Here is an 18,534-nt window from a genome sequence, read left to right on the forward strand (position 1 = left end):
CCGTCTCTGTGCGTTGTGAACCTCCTTACTTCCTTCAGTGCTTCAAGGGACAATTTCAGAATTATGTGTTTTTTTTTTCACTTTGCCAGTGAAGGTGTACATGCTGTGGGGAACAGGGTGAGAGCTGCTCACACTTCCACCCTAAATGAAGCAGAGCACAGCTTGAACTGGCAACTGAAGGGCATAACCATGCCAATCAGGAAAGGGGCACTGAGCAGCCAACTTCATGTTGCCACAACAGAACTGAAAGTCTCTGGACACGGCTGGCCAAATCTCACACACATGCAAGAACCTCTAATCTGACAAAGTAAATCTTCCACTAAATCTAAACTCTCCCCTTTCCCTTTTGAATGTGCTTTTTAAGATTTGCACAGGGGACTTCCCTGGTGGTCCGGTGGCTAAGAATCCGCATTCCCAATGCAGGAGGCCCGAGTTGGGTCCTTGGTCAGGTAACTAGATCCCACATGCCACAACTAAAGATCCTGCATACCACAACAAAGATCAAACTGTCACAACTAAGAACTGGTCACAGTCAGATAAATATTAAAAATATATATTTGCACAGGTACCCATGTAATTTGAAGAAAAATGATTTCAACTACCTGAGCCAAAAAAACCACCACGAATAAATACCCTTCAGATCCCCTGGTGAAGAACATCATTGACCGATGGTCCCATTGGCTGCCCCTCTGGATCCATAGATCCACCCCAACCTTCACTTCCAGGGGACTCTTTCTGGCCGACGGGTGCAGTGGGAGAGTAAGGCAGGCCTGTTCAGCAAGATGCTGGATTCCACAGATGACTGTGGCTTGAGAACTCTCCATGTGTTTGGCCCAACCTTCCTTGGACTGTAGTCCGAGATTCTTCCTACCTAACCCTCCTTTGTTCCCTCTCCTTCTATGGTAATCAAACCGACACCTGAAGCTTCTCCCCTGCCTTCTCCTACACCAGTTCCCAGCCCCCAGTAGATCTCCTGTATAGCTAATCCTGTCCTAGAAGATCTAAATGTATGCACACGCAGACACACTAAAACACTGAGAAAGTATAAGGAAATCAACTTGAGGAATTGGAAGAAAGGTGCCCTTATGAAAGAGAAACAGAAAACGTAGAAGACCCCACAGCATACGCATACCAAGTTTCAAGAGAACATATTTAAAAACAGAAGCAAGTAAGCATGGACTAATCTGAAAGAAAGAAAGATTTTCTAAGGGAAAAGCCTAACAGTTTACAAATACAAGAGTGGTAAACAGCAGATTGGATATAGCAAAAATCAGGTTCCATGGAAACACAGAATACAGGCAATAATCAAATAATAGGAAAATAATGGTGTAAAATTAAAAGGCCAGTCTTTAGACTGCAAAAAAGTTACCTAATACTAAGAAATATTAAGGAAGAGACCATACCTAGAAATAACATGGTGACATTTTAAAATTTAAAGCATAAATAAAAAGCAGTATCTATTCAAGGAAAAAAATTCACATTAAGAAACGCAAAATCAGAATCAAAGGCTTCTCTACTGCAATATTATATCCCAGAAAACAATAGCAAATATCTATTGTTTTTAAAGAAGACTGTAAACTAGGATTTGATATCCAGTCAAGGTTATCACATGCAAAAGTAACAGAAAAACACTGCCAGATATGTGAGGGTTCAGAAAGTGCACCATCCACCCACTCTTTCCTGAAAAATAAAAAAGGCAGTTCCCTGGCAGTCCCATGATCTGGATTCTGCACTTTCACTGCTGAGGGCCTGGGTTTGAGTCCCTGGTCTGGGAACTAAGATCCTACAAACCATGAGGCACAGCCAAAAATAAATAAATAAAGATTAAAAACGGAAAACAAAAACGTGCAAAGCTATGTACACTCCCATGTTAATTGCTGCATTATTTATAACAGCCAAGATATGAAAACAACCTAAGTACCCATAAATGGATGACTAATGAACAATATATGCGATGCAATATTATTCAGCCACTAACAAAGAATTAAATTTTGCCATTTTCAGAATATGAATGGATCCTGAAGGCACTTTGCTCAGTGAATTAAGCAAGATACAGACAAATACTATATGACCTCTCTTACATGTGGAATCTAAAAAAAAAAAAAATTTTTTTTTTTTTTAAAAACCCCAACTTCATAGATACAGAGAAATGACTGATGGTTGTCAGAGGCAGGGAGTACAGGGTGGGAGAAATAGGTAAACTATTTTTTTTTAGTTTAAATAAATTGAACTTTTAAAATTTGCTAATTAGACAACATACTTCTAGGTAATCCGTGGGTCAAAGAAGACTTCACAAGAAAGTTAGAAAGTATTTAAAATTGAATGAAAATGAAAATATATCAAAAATTCTGAGATGGAGTCGAAATAGTGCTTAAAGAAAAACTCACAGCTTTAAATATTTACACTAGACGAAGTCTAGTCAGTGACTTGGTACGTACCTTAAGAAGAAAAACTAAAAAGACCAAAGTAAACCCAAGCAAAGTAGAAGAAAGAATAAAGAGCAGAAATAAGTGAAATTAAAAACAATTAAGAAAAAGCAACAAAGCCAAAAGGCAGTTTTTTGAGAACAGATCAACAAACAATAAACTCCTACCTAGACTCATCAGGAAAAACAGAAATTACCAGTATGAGAATGAGAGAGAAATTACCACTACAGCGCCTACAGATATTAAAAGACAGAAAAGACTGTATTATGAATAATCTTATGTCCACAAATCTTTGAAAGTACAACTTATCTAAAAGACACAAAATGAAACCCAAACTCTGAATAGCCCTATATTTATTTTTAAAATAAGCTATAAAAAAGCTTCCCACAAAAAATCTTCACACTCAGATGGTTTCACAATTAATTCCATAAATCTAATAATGAAAAAGAGGGTAGTTAGAACCGGATTATTAAAAAGTCACCTTTAATAGCAAAAGGAATAACGTTCAAGAGTCAACATTATACAGGTTATAAGCCCTAGACTATAAAGAAACAGAAAATCAGCTCTGACGAAATTCACTTCTTCTTCCCTTTTGAAGGCTTGGCAAATAAAGCTGGATCTATCTGCTCCTTTGCCAGTCCTCTGACAGAGAAGAGCCTCGCTGCCCGCTCCTGGAGAGTGCCCCCACACTTCAGTCCCCGGGCCAGGAGTTCACACTTGAGCTTCTCCAAGCCCAGCAACTCCATTTCTGCAACAGAACTGATTGCCAGTAAATCTAAAGTTTCCTGACTGATATCCTGAGAAAAAGAAAAAAAAAGAGAAATTTTTAAGTCAGTCCATTCCTTTGTCTCTAATTAAAACTTTCTTCAACTGTCACTGACATCCTATTTTTCAAGAAATTTTCATTTAATATGCCATATCTTACTGCTGAATGCTAATAATCATGTTATTCTATACATGTTCTCAATTCAAGTAAACATTCATTTTTTTATCTATATATTTAGAAACAGGTATTCAGAACAACAACTTAAGTTATAAGATTCCAAAACAGATAAATCTTAATATGTATGAACATAACTTTTCTTTTTTGACTTATCCAATAAAAATTCAAACAGTAAAACATACTTCATTTACCTCACCTACCCTTCCCACTATGACCGGAGAAAAAAGCAGCATCCTATAAAGGTTCATTTTAATGAGAATCCTATGCCTAAGAATCTACTGATATTAATCCCATCATCTTTTTAAAAAATATTTATTTGGCTGCATCATGTCTTAGTTGTCACATATGGGATCATCATCATCATGGCGTGAGGGATCTAGTTCCCTGACCAGGGATGGAATCCAGGCCCCTGCCCTGGAAGCGTGGAGTTTTAGGCACTGAACCACCAGGGGAAGTTCCCTAACCCCATTATCTTAAGCTTTCTATTCTAATCAAATAATTATGATTGTTAAAGTTCTCACTTAAATAACTTGACAAATTTAAATGCTGTTCAAAAGACCTGCAAATGTTCTATCAACCAAGTAACTTTATAGACTTACACAAAATTAAATACTCTTAATGACGGATGCTCTGCCAAGAATGAAAGTGTTCATCTAGGGATTTTGGGTTTTTGTTTTTTTTTTTTGCTGCACTGGGTCTTTGTTGCAGCACATCCGCTTTCTCTAGTTGTGGTGCCAAAGGCTTAGTTGCCCTCAGGCATGTGGGTTCTTAGTTCCCCAACCAGGGACTGAACCCATGTCCCCTGCATTGGAAGGGAGATTCTTAACCACTGGACCACCGGGAAGTCCCTCACCTAGGAGGTTTTTTTATTTAGGAGTTTTTTAAAAAACATATTCAGTTCAGTTCAGTCGCTCAGTCATGTCTGACTATTTGCGACCCCATGGACTACAGCATGCCAGGCTTCCCTGTCCATCACCAACTCCCAGAGCTTGCTCAAACTCATATCCATCAAATCGGTGATGCCATCCAACCATCTCATCCTCTGTCGTCCCCTTCTCCTGCCTTCAATCTTTCCCAGCATCAGGGTTTTTTCAAATGAGTCAGTTCTTTCCATCAGGTGGCCAAAGTATTGGAACTTCAGCTTCAGCATCAGTCCTTCCAGTGAATATTCAGGACTGATTTCCTTTAGGATTGACTGGTTGGATCTCTTTGCAGTCCAAGGAATTCTCAAGAGTCTTCTCCAACACCACAGTTCAAAAGCATCAATTCTTTGGTGCTCAGCTTTCTTTATGATCCAACTCTCACATCCATACATGACCACTGGAAAAAGCACAGCTTTGACCAGACAAACCGTTGTCCGCATATTCAAAGGATAATAATTCTCTCAAAGTTAAGTTGTTCAAAAATACTGAACAACTCTATAGATAAATTCTTTATCTTTCTAGTTGATCTCTTTTTTTTAAGGTTATTTTGTTAGATTTCTAGAGTGAATTTTGACTTCTTTATACATGGCCAAATCCTAACCCACTATGTGTTTTTCAAGAATCGCACATGGCTGCAGAGTTACCATGAATACAACAGCTACAACTACATCAAGAACAAAATTTCCACAGTTAAAAGCTCAAAGATTAAAAGTCAAATCAGGTTTTATTCTATTTTCATTTTTCATTTTTCTAAGACTTTGCTCAGGATAAACTCCTAGCACATATGAGTTACGTAAAAGCTGACCATTCTTACAACTCCAGAGATGGTGTGAGGGTCAATTTAAAGCCCTTAGCTCAAAAAATTTCACTATCTCCCCTAGAAAGAGCAATATATGCATTTCTGCTTATTTCCTGGGAATAGGGAAGGTGCTTTAAATAAATAATGGTAGCTTTTGTTTATCAAAGGAAGCCAAGTCAGGTTTCATCTGTCCTAAAAAGGAAATCATTAGACTGAAAAATAAACGTTAAAGATTTTTGCTGGAAGTCAGTCCATTGAAGATGGCAAATAATTATTTAAGGGAAAGCATGCATAATGAAAATAAGTTTTTAAAAAGCTGAGTGTAAGGCTTAAGATTTAATGATAAATTTAAAAGGAACTGCTCCTCTTCTGCAGGAAAGGTCTTCACATTCAACGGACAACTGTGTTCAAACAGTAACTCACCTGAGAAAGAAAAACTAACAAGAAATGTAGTGACAGGAAAATGAGCACATTTCATCAAATCTAAAAGTGCCAGCTATCATAATGTGCCTTACTACTGCCTGTATTATTAAGAAAGAATAAATCATATCAAGTAAACGGTAACATGATATATATATCCAAACTCAGAGATATTAAAATGTGAAAAATGTGCATCCTAGAATTGATGAACTATAGAACCAAGGACACCACCTAGTGGCAAAATAATACCAATTCCACAGCTTAAAAACAAAAAAATCCAAGGATTTTTCTTTTGGGGGGTGGAGTGGGGGGAGATACGACAAGCTTCACTATCATCGACTTCTGATTATTAAACAAGCCTTTCCACTAAGCAGCTGATGGGGAAAAGCACATGTTTTCATTTTAATGACCTACTGCAGAGATTAAATTGACTTGGCTTTAACACGGAACTCTGCTCAGTGTTATGTGGCAGCCTGGATGAGAGGGGAGTTAGCGGGGGAATGCATACATGTATACGGATGGTTGAGTCCCTTTGTTGCTCTCCTGAATTTATCAAAACTGTTAATCAAGTATACCCCAATACAAAATAAAAGGTTTAAGGAAAAAAAACTGACTTGGCTTTAGACATCGACTCTTAAAATTTACTCACCATGTTTCCTGACTGGCTGGCCTCCAGCTTGGCAACGGCAATGTTTTGCCTATCTTCTCCAGGTGCTCCCTTGGCAGCTCTTTCCCCATCAGCCATTTCTTTTGTTTCTTGCTCCGTATTCTGTCCAACTCCAGCTGCTTCCTTTTCTAAGGGTTCTTTACCCTCTGCCTCCTTTTTCTCCTGGGTGTTCTCTGTTTCTACAGCCCTCTTCCTTTCCATGTACTCCTGGGTAGGTGTCTCCCCCAGCTCAGCACACAAGTCTTCTGAAATACTGTTCCCAGAGTCAGTCAAAGGGCTCTGTGGTTCTTCTGGTGATCTACAGTCTGTACTCAATACTCTTGCCTGCTGAGAACTACTAGGAATTTCAGCTGCCCTGTCAACACCACCACAGCCATTTTGAGAAACATGAAAGCTCATTCCAGAAGTACTCGGTGCTTCTTCACTGTCGTCATCAGAGTTCTCAGAGCTGGACCCCTCTGCAGTCCCTAGTCCTTCCATGCCCATCCTATCAGAAAGTAACAGAAAGATTTAATGCCATTTACAGCTTCAACTTAAAAAAGAAAATAGAGCTGCAGTTAGTCCAGGAAACAGACTCTGAATAAGGATATCTGCTAGCTTGAGATGGAGGTGGACAGTAGGTAAGTTTCAGAACAAGATATCCCAAAGGTATAAACAGAACGAAAAAAAAATTTCCGGGAGACTGAGAGCAACATTCCAAAGATCCTAGGGATCTCTCTTTAAAACATGTGACTCTCTTTAATTGATTTTGCTTAAAGCCTTTTTCCTAATATTGTATGAATTTTAACTGTTGGAAATTAGATAAAATAACAAATAGTTAAAAGAAAATCCAGTTTTATTCATAATCGCCCCAAATTGGAAACTACCCAAATGCCGAACAACTAAAGAATGGATAAACAGGTTGTGGTACAGCCATACCAGGCAACAACAAAAGGAACTATCGATACATATAACAACACATCTGGGTCTCAAAAGCACTATGCTGAGTGAAAAGAGAAGGCCCAGCCCTTCCTATAACAATGAAGGGCTGTGTCTTCTGGGACTATGTATGTTAATCCACCTCTTGGAACTAAATGTAATCTGCTACGTAGTCACTGAAACGCTGAAGACAGGAGTAAGAGGCAGGGTGACGGGAAGGGCTCTTGGCTAATATTTCCATTATCTAGAAGACAGTTTTAAGTTATAACCATGGGTCTGTATGTGCATTTTTATAAGGTACCTATGTTTATTGTAGACAAGGTACACTATTTTACAACATCGAGACTTTCTAGATGGCCAGAGGTGACAATGTTCGATAAAAAGCAGAGCTGCGGAATTAACCAATCTGTAAATATTTTTGTTGTAATTGATTAAACAAACAAAACAAAAAACACCTTGAACATGGATTAAACCGTCTCAGAGGAATATATGCCAGGACTTGTTCATTTAGGATGGCAGCACAGGAACAGAAGGAAGGGAGGAATGTACGTGGATGTATTCATATTTATATTTTGATGATAACCATTGATGTGTGGAGCACAAGCTGGAATCAAGATTGCCAGGAGAAATATCAATAACCTCAGATATGCAGATGATATCACCCTTATGGCAGAAAGCGAAGAACTAAAGAGCCTCTTGATGAAAGTGAAACAGGAGAGTGAAAAAGTTGGCTTAAAGCTCAACATTCAGAAAACTAAGATAGATCATGGCATCTGGTCCCATCACTTCATGGCAAATAGATGGGGAAATAATGGAAACTGTGATAGACTTTATTTTTGGGGGCTCCAAAATCACTGCAGATGGTGACTACAGCCATGAAATTAAAAGACACTTACTCCTTGGAACAAAAGTTATGACCAACCTAGACAGCGTATTTAAAAGCAGAGACATTACTTTGCCAACAAAGGTCCATCTGGCTATGGTTTTTCCAGTAGTCAGGTATGGATGTGAGAGTTGGACTATAAAGAAAGCTGAGCGCCGAACAATTGATGCTTTTGAACTGTGGTGTTGGAGAAGACTCTTGAGAGTCCCTTGGACTACAAGGAGATCCAACCAGTCCATCCTAAAGGAAATCAGTCCTGAATATTCAGTGGAAGGACTGATGCTGAAGCTGAAACTCCAATACTTTGGCCACCTGATGCGAAGAACTGACTCATCTGAAAAGACCCTGATGCTGGGAAAGATGAAGGCAGGAGGAGAAGGGGACGACAGAGGATGAGGTGGTTGGATGGCATCACCGATTCAATGGATATGAGTTTGAGTAGGCTCCAGGAGTTGGTGATCGACAAGGAAACCTGGTGTGCTGCAGCCCATGGTGTCACAAAGAGTCAGACATGACTGAGCGACTGTACTGAACTGATTGATGTGTGTGCATCTCTTGGCTGTAATACAGGAATGCATTGTTAAGTAATTCCATGGAAACATACCTCCTTGCTAATACTTTAATAGTTTAGATCTGATAACGAATGCTCTTAGAAGCATTAAAAAAAAAAAAAACAGAAAGAGACGCAAAAAGCTATATGACATTCTAGAAAAAAAGAAACCATAGGAACAAACATCAGGCTAGTGATCAGTGGTTGACAGGGGTGGAGATGGGGGGAGGAAAATTAACTGCGAAAGGACACAAAGGAACTTCTGAGGCTGACAAAAATATTCTACAGCCTGATTTTGGTGATGCCTACATAATTATGTATTATAAACTTTTCAAAACTTGAAGAACTGTTCAAAAAGGGTGAATTTTACTGTATATAAATTATATATCAATAAACCTGGCTTAAAAAAAGAGACCCACAGGAAATACCATTACATTTTCTCTCAGGAACATTTAATTTCCATTTCAGGAAGAACACAAAAAATTCTATGCTGGACCGAGTTAAATATTGTTTAGTTAACAATTACCTTTCGGGAAGCCAACAAACAAGCCAAGATCCAACTCAACTTATCATCATCTAGAATCTGGCCCAAGAGAACTAAGCTGGTAACCAGAGGACCAACTGGGAAGGGAGGAGGAACTAAGAGTAAAAGGGTTAAGAAAAAGTACTGCTGTGCTTTTCACCCACAAGAGCAAAAGTGATGAAGAGAGGTCTGGAAGGGTGACCGAAGACCTCAGTGATGACTATGAAAAAACAGAGAAAACAGGACAACTTGGAAACTAAAGTCATGGCTTCCCCCTGGAATTCTGAAAGTTACCTCTTTCAACGTCTAATAGTCAAGTATAAAGCTATTTTTTGTGTGATTTTTCACTGAAGGCAAACAAACTGTCCCTTAGATTCTATTAATGGCACTTATGGCAGAAACCATTACTAATGTGTATAATGTCAGAATCACTGAAACCTGATCTGAAATACTCTGGAAAATTTCTGAGCTTCCATTAGACTTTACTTAAAAGTGTGTTTATACCAGATAAGACAAGGAAGAAATATAGTAGGTAAGTTTCAGAACAAGATATTCTAGAGGGATAAACAGAAAGAAAAAAATATTTTTATTCAGTCCTCAAAGATCTATTTGGAATGAAAATGAACGTACTTACCAAAAGCATTTCCTTTTCCCTGTACTGGCTCCTCCGTCTGTTTTTGATTTGTTTGGCCGTTTCCGACTCTCACCAATTTCTGCTGATACCATCTTGCTAGAGGCAGCCTGCATGCCTAGCCACAAATTTTAACAACTCAGTTTCTACTATCAGGACTAAGTTTAATTAAAGAATTTAAAAATAATCTGGATTGCAAAAAGAGCTGCAATCTAAAGCTCTAGATTTAAATTTCTCAGCATACCAAAATTTAATCCAGTTAAAATGAGACTAATCTTAAATTTACAGATTTAAAATAACCATTTTGGCTCTTAAACCAGATTTTTAAAGCACTATGTCCAATTTGTAACTTTGAAGCTTACAGATCCATTCCTAACACTCCTCAAACCTAACAATCGACCCCCTTATGCCCCTTATGCATCCCCTTATTTGTATACAGCTATCTTTCCCCTATTATGTTATAACCCTTTTGATGGAAAAGACTCCTCCTTATCCAACTGAATGCACTGAGTCCTAGCATAATGCTTTTGATGCTAAAACATAAAAGCTAAGAATAATCATTCCCAATAAAAACCATTTAATAAAAAGGGGACCTAAAACTGAAAGCAAATATGTGGGAGTCTTGGTACCTCCTGAAGACTTAGCTTATTCCCAGGAAGCACAAAAAGCATTCTTACCTGGGGCCCATGAGCCCCCAGAGCTCAGGGATCAACTATGTCAAATGTTGTGTGGATATGTGGGTTTTTCCCCTCCATGTAGTAAGGCATACTGTGTTCATTACCGAGTGGAGAAATTTCATAGCTTCATCAGATTCTCATAAGTCTATAACCTAAGAAAGGTCAAGAATTGCCCTTGGTGTGGAATGGCTGGCTTCCAGGATGCCTGCGGATGGCACAAAGGAACCCTCCTCCTCACCTTTGAGGACGGAATCCTCCAGGCGCTCGGCCATCTCATGGCACTGCTGCTGGTAGTCGGGGCTGGAGAAGCAGTGCCTGGGTTCTGCAAGCTTCCGCTGCAGTCGTTCCAGGCGCTTTTGCTCCTTTTCAGCTTCTCGCTCGGCTTGTTGTTTTACCCATTCAGCCATTCTGGGGATGGGAAAGAGGAGACGTAACTAAATGGCTAAATTATATACACATACTTTTATATAGGTAGCACCCCACCTATACAAATTATTGCACTCTTATTCACCCTGTGATAGTCCCTCAGAAAGGTGTGCCATGCTTACTAGTATACTGTTATGGACTTGACTAAAACCCAAAGATAATTATTCAGTCATGGAAAAGGTTAAGTCTGGTAACAACAAATTAGAGCATAAGTATTTTAAGTTTACATTTCTGATATGCGTGGTGTGTGTGCCATCACTAATGTCTCTTTAAAAAACAAAAAACTACGTCTCTTTAAAAAACAAAACAGGTGGGCATCTTACGCTTTTTCATGATTGACATCTCGTAATCTCCTTCCACTGAGATCCCGGCAAGCCTCTCGATTGGTTGTCTTTTCAATCTGAGCACCGAGTGCTCGGAGCATTGAGCCAAAACCTAAACAAATGTATTTGAAGAAAGCAGGTTAAAAAGTATTCAAAGATGGTCAGTTCTAATGAGGTGGATGAAACTGGAGCCTATTATATAGAGTGAAGTAAGTCAGAAAGAAAAACACCAATACAGTATATTAACACATATATATGGAATTTAGAAAGATGGTAATGATGACCCTATATACAAGACAGCAAAAAAGACACAGATAGAACAGACTTTTGGACTCTGTGGGAGAAGGTGAGGGTGGGGTGATTTGAGAGAATAGTACTGAAACATGTATATTAGCATATGTGAAATAGGTGACCAATCCAAGTTCGATGCATGAAAGAGGGCACTCAAAGCCGGTGCACTGGGACAGCCCAGCCGGATGGGATCAGGAGAGGGGGACACATGTACACCCGTGGCTGATTCATGTCAAGGTGTGGCAAAAACCACCACAATACTGTCAAGTAATTAGCCTCCAATTAAAATAAATAAATAATTTTTTTTAAGTATTCAAGGATGGATAAAAGCCGAACTTGTGAAAAGAGTACTATTATATTATAAGATTATCATAAGAGTAAAGGTGATCTCTACTTTCTTTTCAGTTTTAAAGGAAATGCACATCAAGATTCTAACCCAGGTAGCAAAGGCAAGAATACTGATAAACGTGATTCAATCTTGTGCTTTTCACACTTGCTCTTATTTTAGAGGGCTATACCTAGTACAGAAATCCCCAAATTCCACAATTAAGAATTTTACAAACTACATGATGAGATTTTGCAATAAAGCAATTTTCATCTGTCACTAGCTGACACAAAAAGCTTCATATTGACAGAATTTCAAACAGCAGGATGACTGTAATCTGAGATGTTAGCTCTTTGAAAACCAAACCAAGTCACCACAGATTTTGAGAAAGCCTAAAAATTATGTTAGTCCATCAGAAGAAATACCAAGAATTGTTCATACTCAGTTTTTGCTCTTTTAGTTTGTTTTCTCTCTAAAATGAGTTACTACAACCATGACCTTAATCTACCTCAATCTGTAAACAGCTGTATTTCATAAAGTGACGTCAGACTTCCCGTGGAACTAGAATAACCAAACAAAATGCTGAGAACGGCAAAAGGAGATTTGATTGTTCTAACACTCATCAGCAAACTGGACAGAACAGCCATCACCTCTCCATCTAATTCTCCCCAAAGACTGAGAGCCTAGGGTGCCTAAGAGTGATCTGGCTGGGCTAGAGAAGGTGGGAATTTTATCATACTGTATCTTCCCCAAAAAGAATAAAAGAGAAAATATTCAAAACTAGGTAAATTAACAAAGGACTTCATAAGACAAATCAAGGCTGGTATACTACAGATTCCAAGGAGTTTGTTAATTTAATACATCTGGCAACAGAATGCAGATATATTACTACTAAGCCGTCAACATTCACGTCCTACCTCCTTTTCCACCACGAAGTCTTGGTTCCAAACTATAAACAGCTCCATGCTGCACTGTGTCACTGGTGTTAACAAGTGATCCATTGCACTTCACAAAGAAGCATTCCACTGGAACAACCTAGAGACAAATGAAGGGTTCTTTCAATGCTGTTTACGAGACAAGTGTTTTTGCAGGAAGGGACCTAGCTTATTTTTTATTATTTCAGTTACAAGGAGTTAGTAGATATGATAAATTAATATCTGCTGAATTGAAAAAAAATGAAAACCACTAAAAGAAAAAAGTCATTTTATATGATGTATTCTAGGTACAACTTTTTCCTAATACCTACCTAATCATGATATAAAGAACTTTTTGCCTCTTGGGTGAAAATTAAAACTGCTCTTTTTCGCTCTCTAACAGGAAATAGGAGTCAAGGTGGAAGATTACAGGGGCTCAGATCTAGTAACTCTGATGGTCCCATTTCCTCTGACTTAAAAATAATACCAAGTTGAACATTGAGTGGTCCCAAATTTAAAAGTGACATCTTGAAAAGTGTAGATAGGGATAAGAAGAGGGGAGAAGAGGAGACAAAAATATGGTTTTTAATACTCTTACATAAGCTTTAACAGTTTTAGAATCAGCTGGCAGTTGGTAATTAATCTCTTCTGCCAGCCTCTCCCTGAGTTCCAGCCAATCTCTGAAGAAGCCCACATACCCCCCAAACCCACTCTATGTATTTCAAAAAAATTCTCAGATGAAGTGATGAAAAGAAAATATAAATACCGTAAGGTTTTCTAAACAAGCTTCTTTTTTTTAGCCTCAACACTTGGCATGCAGGATCTTGGCTCTCAACCAGAGATCAAACCCACACCCTCTGCAGTGGGAGCTCAGAGTCTTAACCACCGGACTGCCAGGGAAGCCCCTACACAAGTTTCTGATGCCATAAAATAACACAACGGAGGAGTATTCTCCAAAGTTATATGGAACTTATAGGAGGTTATATCGGAGGTTGACAATTAAATCTGCAACATGAAGAATAAAGAGATCTAAATACAAACAGAAAGGAAAAAAGCATTTCTGGCATCTTCCTGAAGTGGAAACTCTGAACATTCATTCTGAGGCACACCACACAGCTATTTTAACGGGACCCATTCCTTCACTCAGCTGCCTGCTATGAGCATGGCACTTTTCAAGTGTTGGAATACTACCATGAATACCATAGTGAACGCAAATCCTGCCTCATGATGCTTATATTCTAGTGGGGGAAGACAAATTATGAACAAACATATATTACGTTTGATATAATTATGTAATTGACAAATTATATATTATGTCAAGGGGTGAAATGCAGGGTAAAGGGGATTAAGATATGTGGATAGGTGTGGTGCTAATCTAGTTAATATATATGGTCAGTCAGAGAAAGCAGAGAATTTAAGAAAGTGAGAGAATAAGCCATATGGTTGTCTGGGGGAACAGCAAATGCAAAGACTGCAACACAGATGAGCTTAGAGTATTCAAGGAAGAGCAACATAGCCGACATGGCTGGAATGAAGTACACAAAGGGGAGTGAGTGATAAGGCCTTCAAAACCACTGTAAGGGTTCTGGATGGCACTCTGAATAAAACTACTGTAGAGTTTTAAACAAACTGAGATCAGTCATGCTTTTAAAGGATCACTCTGTTAAACTGTAAAAATAAGACTACAGAAGCAGAGAGATCATTGGGATAATCCAGGTGAGACATTTCTATGTGTACCAGGGCAGTAGTGGCAGAGTAGAAGAGAAATGTGAGATTCTGAGGACACTCTGAATGAAAATGCTAATGCTCTAGTGAAGGGAGTGTGCTCAATAGAGAAATTAAGATTCCAAAAGTTTGGTTTGACAAATGGAAAAATAGAGTTGGCACCTCTTAAGAGGGAAAAGGAAATTTGAAAGAGAAAATCAGTCTCGTTTCGGATATTTTAGTGTGAGATGTTTATTACACAAGCAGATGGAGATGCCAAGCAGACCAGGTGTTATACAAGTCTGGAGTTTGGGGAAGAAGTCTGTGCTGAAGATTAACACTTGAAAGCTATCAGCACACTGATGGTACTGAAAGCTGTGAGTATGGACGAAACCACTGGGATGAGGAAGGGGCTCCTCCAACATGAGAGCTCAGGGTGATGAGGACGAAGCAGCAAGAGAGACTGGAAAGGAGAGGCCAGCGAGATGGAAGAGAACCGAGGGTGTCATATGCACAAGTGAGAGAAGTGTATTAAGGGGGGAATGGTCAACTGTGCAAACTGAGGCTGAGAGGCCAAGCAAGATGAAAACTGATCGCTGGATACTGCCACACAGAAGATACTGACCAGCATGACACAGAGCTGGTGAAGTGATGGGAACAGAAAAGCTGAACTAGAGTGGGTTCTAAAGGAGAAAAAATTATGTTCAAGCATATTTTTTTAAATCAAGAAAATCAGAGAAAATAAAGCAATAGCTGGAAGGGATGTGGGCTCATGTTTGCACACTGGTAGGAATGATCCACTGGTAGGAATGATCCAGGAAAAAGGGAAAACACTGGAAAATACAGGGGAGGAAGCACTAATGCCGAATAAGTCTTTCAGTAGGTGAGAACGAGGGGTTACTCTACAAAGTAGAAGATAACTGCAAATTACTTGTAAAATAATGACAGTTCATCCCCAGTAACACACAAGAAGGCTGAATATACAGGAGGTACCTACCAGAGCACTGCTGTGGGGAGAGGAAAATTCTGTCCTTACTGCTTGAATACAGAGTTTGTCCTTGAGATGGAATAAGTCTTGGAGATTTAAAGAGAGAGGATGTGAGAGAGTAATCCAGGACAGTGAAAAAGTGATGAACTGAGCTGTGCCTCTCAATCATTTTCATACCACGGTAAACACAAATAATATCTGGATGACACCCTGGGGAGTGTGAGCAAAGTTACTAAGGATGGGTTGAGATTCTGGGCACACCCAGGCTCTGCCCAGCTGCCCAAGGGCTAGCAGGATCAATATTCTCAGCAGTCCTGCAATCCAGCGGATTTCTCTAATCCAAATGCAATTACAGTAGAATTGCCAAGCAGCACTAAGGCTGGTGTATGTGAATTTGTCATGAGACTGATTAGTTCCCCTACCAGGGTCACTGCCTAGATGCCACTCAAAATAGGTGGAGAGCTGGATTTAGACTGACTGGCATTTTCCCAGGCAAATATAGTACCAGGAGAGAGGAAGGGAACTCAGGCCATATACAATGATGTGATTAACATGAAGGATGATTCTTGTCTATAAAATCCTGTTTACTTTAAAAAGCTGCAAAATTAAATGAGACAAGTAATATACCTTCTATATATTTAATGTTTATAAATTAAGAGCCACTTTAATATTTTGTATATCCAATGAGTATGGTATTTCTAAAATCCTAAATAACTTCAAAAAACTTTAATATGAAGGCAGAAAGATTACACATCATACTTCATTTCTGAACAGAACCGCTTATTTAGTCAGACAACTGATTACCAAAATTGTATTTTTCTACTTAAGATTCTTGTCAATTTTCTAGTAGAAAAAAAAACAAAAACAAAGAAAATTTAGAATCAATTTAACTGTTTTTAACCTTCATAAGGCATATCGAACACGAAGTATTACATGCGTCTTGGGCCAATCAGCCAAGGCGACCAGAGAAAAACAAAGTCAAATTTCTTGACTCACTACAAGAGAGGGACTGCACACCAGAGGAATCATGAGGTGTCTCACCAACAAATGAAAGCATACAGTTATAGGATTGGGGGCTAGGATGGAATTTAGGTGAAATTTAAATGAAACAATGTCTCCAGAGGCTCACAATAAAGCAGGGCTGTGTGTATCAGGGACAATACCAGGTCTAGACTGTGAAGGAGATTCCGGCTCCTGTTTCCTCGGAAACTACACGGCTAAAATAAATGTGCAATGTTGTGTCTAGAAACCCCTTAATTCGAGGCTCTGCACCTGGAAATCAAGAGTGCTTCTCTACATCAAAGAAACTTAGATTCTCAAGGCAAGAGTGGGATGCTTCTTACTGATACAACTTCAAACAGCAGTTTATTCTTATAATCTATGATTTTCAAGGGAAGGTTTCGAAAAGAATGAAAAAGAAGTCGACTTTCAAGGAAATGATTTTTGACATTTCACCACTGCAACATGTCCTTAAGAGAAACACTTTATATTGACTTTGCAGCTGGCTCTATCTATGTCTGCTATCCCAGCCTAATGAACCGCTGGGCTGATTTTTCACTTCTTCAGGGAGAACTAACACCAACTTTATCATGTGTCAGATTAGTTTTATTTTAAAAGGCACAGGTGTGAAACTGCGGTATTTTTATTTATTCCAGTATCTCATCAAATGCCCTTTTATAAGTTTTGTGGTTTTGTTCATACTTATTATGGCCATGCTTCTTAAGTATATGACTGAATTCATTCATTCATATTTCTTACTTCTTATTTTAAATTTTTTCCAAGACTCCTCATAATTAAGGTCTACATTTTTCTGGTCCCACTTTGGATGAACTGTCAATGAGATTGAAAATTGTACTCATGAGATAAGAGTTATTTTCAAAGATATTAAAATCCACCTATTTTGGAAAAGATTTCCCCATTCAGATGGCAAACTGATGGAAACTGTCAGTTCTGACAGCAGTTAAACTGGACTGAAGTATAGGAAGAAAACAGGAAACTGAAAAACTACACGATTGGCAAATAGACACTGCTTCTTCATGGAACCAGTCCAAGTAAAGATGTGGTTTAGACTGCAGTGTTAACATGTGTTAAGCTCATAAATTACAACCAGAGAAAGTCTAGGGAAACACGGAGGAGGTGTGCTTATAAAGAAAAATAGAGTAAGAAGTCAAATGTCAAAATTAAAATTAGATTCAAGGAGAGCATCTAATTCTTTAAATAACACAACAGGTTTAATATCTTTTAGTTGGTAAAAGCTTGCTTACGTCATAATTAAGTAAACTACACATGTGTAACTTTATAAGGTTTTGAAAAATATGCCTGGACAAGTAAGAGCATCGTATGATTAATGAAATCGTCTAAATGACAGGCCCTAAGATCATGCTCTCGACAGGGCCTATGAGTGCTTGGCCACGACCAGTGACCAGAAGGATCCACTTCGTTCCCAATCATCCTTTGGATATGACATACTTCTCTAGGGTGGAGCTAACGGCTGTGTTATCAATGGACAAAAATGCACGTCACATAACCGTAGAGTGAACGTAAGGAAGTGAGCCTTAAAAATCATCTGGGCCAAATGCCTCCTTTACGGATGAAGAGAATAATACCAAAGGGTCTGTTAGTCCAGACTGAGGGCCGGACTATAGCGCCTGTGAGCAGAAGAGTTTTTCTCCCTTCTCTGGGACAAAACCATCACAAAACAAAAGCGACGGAAGCCCTCATTATCAGTTTGAAACTGAGGAACCCTCAGCCTCAAAAATTGAAAAACCCCCAAAATAGACACCCCCCCCGACACACCCTCACCGCACCTATTCCTGCCCCTGACCTCCTCTGTCCTCTTCTTTTCCAGGAACCACAAACCTCACCTGATCTTTGCAGTGTCGACAGATAAAATCTCGTACGGAGCACGGGGCCGAACTACACCACACCGCCTTGCACCCGAAGCCAGGGCCCCGCAGCCACACCATTGCCGCCGTCTCCGCCATCTCACCCAGTCGCGGAACCTCGACACTCCCAGGAGCGCTAAGAACCGCCACCCACCCGGCGTATCTTGATGACGTAAGCTCGTTCACCCAGCGCCCCGCCCCTCACGCGTTTGCCCGCCCCGCCCCTCCCCTGGGGACAGTCACGTGACCTGAAGCAGCCGAGCAAAGCTGACTGGGGGAGGGGAACAGGAAGGGCCTGGCAGAGGCCGATAAGAAGGC

General features: G+C 39.4%; 1 protein-coding gene across 1 annotated transcript; it reads right to left on the bottom strand.

Moving 5' to 3' along the window:
- On the bottom strand, nucleotides 2,763-18,322 carry SDE2 (SDE2 telomere maintenance homolog). The gene is made up of 7 exons (XM_005690529.3): nucleotides 18,196-18,322; nucleotides 12,643-12,760; nucleotides 11,110-11,221; nucleotides 10,599-10,768; nucleotides 9,687-9,801; nucleotides 6,161-6,665; nucleotides 2,763-3,223 (listed from the first exon to the last, which is right to left on the bottom strand). The coding sequence occupies exons 1-7, from the start codon at nucleotides 18,313-18,315 to the stop codon at nucleotides 3,002-3,004; spliced, it is 1,362 nt and encodes a 453-aa protein (XP_005690586.1). The 5' UTR covers nucleotides 18,316-18,322; the 3' UTR covers nucleotides 2,763-3,001.

The sequence above is a fragment of the Capra hircus genome, chromosome 16 (genome assembly GCF_001704415.2).
Source record: "Capra hircus breed San Clemente chromosome 16, ASM170441v1, whole genome shotgun sequence".
Lineage (NCBI taxonomy): Eukaryota > Metazoa > Chordata > Mammalia > Artiodactyla > Bovidae > Capra > Capra hircus.

Coding starts and splice junctions, on each gene's coding strand:
- SDE2 (XM_005690529.3), bottom strand. CDS start 18,315: ATGGCGGAGACGGCGGCAATGGTGTGGCTGCGGGGCCCTGGCTTCGGG. Junction 11,222..12,642: donor ACTTCGTGGTGGAAAAGGAG/GTAGGACGTGAA, acceptor ACATTTGTTTAG/GTTTTGGCTCAATGCTCCGA. Junction 3,224..6,160: donor CCAGCCAGTCAGGAAACATG/GTGAGTAAATTT, acceptor TCTTTTTCTCAG/GATATCAGTCAGGAAACTTT.